Source organism: Pyxicephalus adspersus, chromosome 8, assembly GCF_032062135.1.
Source record: "Pyxicephalus adspersus chromosome 8, UCB_Pads_2.0, whole genome shotgun sequence".
In the NCBI taxonomy this organism is placed as follows: Eukaryota; Metazoa; Chordata; class Amphibia; order Anura; family Pyxicephalidae; genus Pyxicephalus; species Pyxicephalus adspersus.
In genome coordinates this window covers 71,164,222-71,169,867 of record NC_092865.1, presented here as the reverse complement: position 1 = coordinate 71,169,867, position 5,646 = coordinate 71,164,222, and the positions used below count along the sequence as shown (strand labels likewise).

At 38.6% G+C, this 5,646-nt stretch overlaps 1 protein-coding gene and 2 non-coding genes across 3 annotated transcripts in view; all 3 read left to right on the top strand.

Annotated features, from left to right (window-relative positions):
• Positions 1 to 3,708, top strand: part of RPL3 (ribosomal protein L3) — a 6,552-nt gene extending 2,844 nt beyond the window's left edge. The window contains exons 4-10 of the mRNA XM_072421109.1: positions 257 to 392; positions 829 to 1,015; positions 1,251 to 1,411; positions 1,650 to 1,751; positions 2,351 to 2,446; positions 2,533 to 2,652; positions 3,595 to 3,708. Coding sequence (XP_072277210.1) covers positions 257 to 392; positions 829 to 1,015; positions 1,251 to 1,411; positions 1,650 to 1,751; positions 2,351 to 2,446; positions 2,533 to 2,652; positions 3,595 to 3,639 — 847 coding nt within the window. The 3' untranslated portion in view covers positions 3,640 to 3,708. The remainder of the gene's footprint in view (positions 1 to 256; positions 393 to 828; positions 1,016 to 1,250; positions 1,412 to 1,649; positions 1,752 to 2,350; positions 2,447 to 2,532; positions 2,653 to 3,594) is intronic.
• On the top strand, positions 1,090 to 1,183 carry LOC140337547 (small nucleolar RNA U83B). Its single transcript, XR_011922088.1, has one exon. It is a non-coding gene; the product is annotated as a small nucleolar RNA U83B (small nucleolar RNA).
• On the top strand, positions 2,089 to 2,181 carry LOC140337548 (small nucleolar RNA U83B). Its single transcript, XR_011922089.1, has one exon. It is a non-coding gene; the product is annotated as a small nucleolar RNA U83B (small nucleolar RNA).
• Positions 3,709 to 5,646: the final 1,938 nt, after the last annotated feature.

Below are 5,646 nucleotides of genomic sequence, written 5' to 3'. Positions count from 1 at the left end.
TAACTAGTTCTTTGTGTTTTAGTTGCCTAACCTGCTATTATATATGTTTAATGAATTGGAATGAACATTGGCAGCTCCTCTCAGCTTTGGTCTTTTAAGCCATTGTCTGATGAGCTCCAGGCTCCTCTTGCTGGCTGAAAAACTCCTTGGAAGCCATGCAATGAGCCAAACACTTGAAAAGGTATGGCTCCTTCCGCTCATGTCCTTTTTGAGGCTTGATGAGGGGCCCTACCAACTGTTATACTCTGCCGTTAAGGTATAAGTCAAAGAAGAAGGCATTCACAAAGTACTGCAAGAAATGGCAAGACGAAGAAGGCAAGAAGCAGCTGGAAAAAGACTTCAGGAGCATGAAGAAATACTGCCAGGTCATCAGGGTCATTGCTCATTCACAGGTGGGTAACCCGCATTCATTTAAACTGGCTTTCAAAAACCAAGACATTTATGTAAACAAAGGGTTCTTCAATTAGGTAATAGAGTGAGGTTAATATAATAATGCACTTGCACAAGATTCTTAGGTGCTGCCAGATAGTGATACTCTTTACCACACTTGCTAAGGTAAATTCTGTATATGCCACCTATTGGTCAACCTTATGGTATACTGGTGGTATGAATCAGTGGCAGTAATTCCATAGTATTACTAGTCAGCAATAGCATATAGTTGAACAAAGGGTGGGTTTTGCAGTGTTCATTGTGAAAGTAAACAGATCTGTTAAGTAGGCAGCAGTCCAATTCGAAAGTGAAAATTTGAGCTTTTAGTAATTCATGTAGTTTGGCACCATCAAAAAAAATGATCTACTGCAACACTCTTATCCTCTTTCCTCTTTTTAGATGCGCCTTCTGCCTTTAAGACAGAAGAAATCCCATCTCATGGAAATCCAAGTTAATGGTGGTACAATTGCTCAGAAGGTTGACTGGGCCCGTGAGAAACTAGAACAGCAGGTAGCAGTGTCTGGAGTCTTTGGGCAAGATGAAATGATTGATATCATTGGAGTGACAAAAGGAAAAGGCTACAAAGGTTAGTGTAAAGTTCTATTTGAATACTGCTTTTCTGTATTTACCAGTGTAGTGTGAAAGTGGTGATCTAGGGGTTTTGTTCTGTGATGAGGCCATGGAACATGCGCTGGGCACAGTGCCTGATATCTCCTGAGGAATTTTTCCATGCTGCCTTCCTTCTGAGAACATTGATGTGCATAGTAATGGTGGATTGAATATGTGCTACTTGTTCCTGATTTTGAACTTCCCTGTTTCAGGTGTCACTAGCCGTTGGCACACAAAGAAACTGCCACGTAAGACTCACAGGGGTCTGAGAAAGGTGGCTTGTATTGGTGCCTGGCATCCTGCTCGTGTTGCCTTCTCTGTGGCTCGTGCTGGTCAAAAGGGATACCACCACAGAACTGAGATCAACAAGAAGGTATTACTTGCTGCATGTGAAGTTATTACTTTACTGTTTTTGTTGTCTTGCATCCTGTAGTGTTTATACTACATAACTAGAAGTGGTCGGGGAGTTTCATAACTTGCATAAGTCAATTTTTCCCCATCTTTTTGACTGTACACAGCTTAGCAATGGTTTTGTAAAAGTCCTAATCTCATAAGATTGTTGGCCTTCCATTGCACTGTAAACTTTACCAGTATATATTTTATTTCTCTAGATCTACAAAATTGGCCAGGGCTACCACTCAAAGGATGGCAAACTTGTCAAAAACAATGCTTCAACTGATTATGATCTATCAGACAAGAGCATCAACCCTCTGGTAAGTGATAATGGAGTTGTTTTAACTTGTACAAATGCACTTCAACATTTGACTGAAAGATGATTGTCAAACTATTGAAGTAAAATAGTCTTAAATAGTTGGGCTAGATATAAACATACTGATAAATACACAAGCACATCATTCTAAACAGATTTTCTAGTGCTTTGTTTTTGGAGCAGGAAAATGTCATAACACATTTTACTGTACAGTGTTGGTATACCTTGGTAGGTTTTGGGAGTGGCTCTCTGATAAAAGCTGAGCACAAAATGTCTCAAATGACAATTAGGAGTCTCCAGAAAAGAATGTTTAGTTTTTCTTCAAGCTAATCCAATTGTGATTAGTCCTGTGATGAAGCAATGGAATAAGTGCTGGGCACAGCTCCTGAACTGCATGAAGATCTGTTCCATGCTGCCTTCCTTCTGAGGACTTATTTTATTTCAAGGCTGTAGTATGTCAAACAATACACCCCATATTGGTTAAATATAATAGATTTGGAAAGATTAGGCCTGGTTAGCTGATGACTATTTGTAAATGTGAACATTAAGGTTCAAGTACTGGTTTGCGGTTGATTGCATTTTAATTTTACTTTGTTTTTTTAGGGTGGATTTGTTCACTATGGAGAGGTGAAAAATGACTTCATCATGCTGAAGGGTTGTGTTGTTGGGACCAAGAAAAGAGTTCTTACACTGCGCAAGGTATTCAATCTTATGGTTAAAAAAAAAAAAATACAAAACTGGAGCTAGAGGCTGTTATCTAACTTTTTTTTCCCCACATTTTATAGTCCCTGCTTGTGCAGACAAGTCGTCGTGCTTTGGAGAAGATTGATCTTAAATTCATTGATACCACCTCTAAGTTTGGACATGGTCGTTTCCAGACCGCAGAGGAAAAGAAGGCTTTCATGGTAAGTAGAGAAAAGCTTTTACACACCTTACTTTCAGTAAATCCCCCCCCCCCCCCCACACCAGATTATGAAGCTGACATTTGGCTTTATTGGACTGCAATATGCTTCTTATAATATGTGCACATGGATAAATGGCGATCAATAAAGGCTGGCAAACTAGGACTGTATGACAGTCTGGTCTACACTCTATTTGGGTGCTGTTGGGAAGGTGCAGTGACTATTATAGTTATGTAAATCCAGAACTAGCTGGGCATATACAAATTCTTGAGTTGGAACCTGTGACATTCAGGTTTTCATCCAATTTGACTAGTTTGCTCTTGCCAAAGCTGCTTAGAAGCATTCGTAGCCTATATAGATCAGAGTTCAGTGATCTTTAGCTATCTGTAAGGATGACTCCTTGGCCAACAGGCATTCTATCCAACAACCACCACACTAATGTACCTGGCTGTGGATATAGTAATTTTAGCTGGGCTTATCTGAAAACCTGAAAGTATTTTAAAGGTTCTCCCATGTTACGGTAGCGTTCTGCTCTCATACCACATTGTGTTGTGGTTTCCAAGGATTTGAATTTCAGGTGCCTGCAGTTTCTTTGAGAAAAATGCCCAGTAAAAATGTTTCAGAAAAGATTTAAATTTTCATATTCTGCTCCCCACTTGCTGAAACTGGGATCTTTTATTTTTAATATAATTTTCTATTGCAGTTAGAATGTTGGATTTTGCTTGAGGATAATGCAGTGTATAAAGTTTTAAAACAAACCCATTTAAAACCCGTTACAGGCTATTTTTTGTGGTGAGATTTATTGCATCAACCAGTAAATTATGTTCCTAATTTGCATAGTCTCTTTAGTGCTTTTGTAACACTACTGATATCCTGTTGTACATTTTAATATATAAACTATCTTGGATGGATAATTAATGGACACAATATTACTTTTTTTTACAGGGACCACTCAAGAAAGACCGTCTGGCAAAGGAGGAGACTGCATAAAGCAAAGCTTATTCTGTTCTATCTGTTTGGCTTTGTTCCATCTAAGTCTCAATAAAACAATTCAACACATGTTTGTTTGTTTGATTGTCGATTCTTCTTAAACCTTTAGTTTCAACTTCATGCTGTATGGTCACTCTGCAGTCCTGAATTTTTAGATGGTCCATATGCAATAAATGCAAAGGCTGAAGGTCCTGTCATATTCATAAAAAAAACATTTAAAATATCATTAGTGACAGCTTTATAAGTCTAAGTGGCAAACTACCTAAAACTGTAAGGGTGCATTAGTGGCTTTCATGGAATCTGTTTAAAACGCCTCTGAGAACTTTATTTAGGATGCATTTTATCTGGAGTTTACCCCAATTAGTGGGTTTTGCATCCTGGTAGACTTAAGATGAGGTTTTTTTTAAAGCTCTAATATAAATATAGCAGCTAAAAATCAATAAAGTGCATTCATAATGAAGCCTGGTTCATGTGAAGTTGCCTAGGTATTCACAGAACAAGGTATGTAAAATGTCCAGTGTTTTTAACACGAGAGCCAGGTTTTTGTAGCTGCAGATTTTCATTTAGATTCTGTCAGTTAGCAGGTGGTGCTCTATTGGCTATTAGCATGTATATCTATTGGCATGTAGAAAATGAGTTACTGCTATCCTGGACTAAACATAGTTGTACAATACTAAATTGGCTGTTACCAGTCTATATAATATAAATGGGAGTATGCTTGGTTTTACTACCATGTGCTTATATCTCAAAACTCCTAGGGGGAAAGGTGTTCTGCCCGTCAGAATGGAGTTATTGATGGCAGATATGTTCTGTTGGGAGTTTATGGCTGTGTATTGTGTGCATTTCTGGATCTTTGGGAGCCCGCTTGTAAACTGCTTGATGCTTTATTAGGATAAATATCCACCACAATTGTCCATTCACTAGCAACTGTTCTACCTAAAAGTAAAATGGTGCAAAAAATGAATGCAAGAAACCTAAAGGAGGAAAGTGTAACTGAGTAACATCAAGTTTCAGCTTAACTGGCATAAAATAGATGCTACCAAAAGAACACTTTAATTGCAGCAAAACCTGACTTACTGACCTGTTCTGAGTGTAGATGCAACACTTGGGATTTTTTTTTTTCCTTATTTCCCGATAAGTTTATTTTTTGTCTTATACTGAAACATGGTGGTCTCCAAGGTTTTTCAAAATACAAATGTTCTGTAGAAAAAATGGATTTTACACCACAGAGGATGTACTAGTAGTGCAACTGTGGGTAGAGGTGGTCTACTGTACATGTTTGGTATGTACCTGTAAATCATGATCCATAAATGGTATTTAAATGATAGGTTGGTCAAAAATCATAAAATGCACTTAAGATGTGCTGGGGCTCCAAACCCTAATTCCAATTGTGTTATTAAAACATAAAATTGCTTAAACTAGCAGTTTCTTCTTGCAAAAATAAAATAATTTTTTTACCTATTTGCACATATCCTGAATAGGAATTGTCTGCAAATGTTTGTACAGGTCTTTCCACTCCCAATCTAAAGTCCCTACCAAGGGTACCTCATTAATACGGTCTCAGATCAATTTAGAGGAAGAACCTAACCATGTTTTTGTAATGTAGGAAACATACACAGAGAATATGAAAACTCCATAAAATAGCGTACTGACCGAGTTTGAAACCTGGGAGTGCTAACCTGAGCTCCGTTCCACCCTGTAGGACATGTGGGAGGCTGAGCTGTAATATGCACAGAAGTGATTATTAGAAAGCAATTGAATTGAGCATGGGCCCAGTCCAAGGTGTAATAGGAACTCTGACTGTGGGAGGGACCAGTTCTCTTTTCTCTGTACACCTCCTCTCTCGGTAGTCTCATATCCTCCTTTGGCTTACAGTACCATCTGTATGCTGATGACCCTCAAACCTATCTGTCCACCCCTGACCTGTCTCCCTCAGTCCTGGATAAGGTCTCATGGTGCCTGTCAGCCATCTCATCATGGATGTCTGACCCATTCCTGAAACTCAAC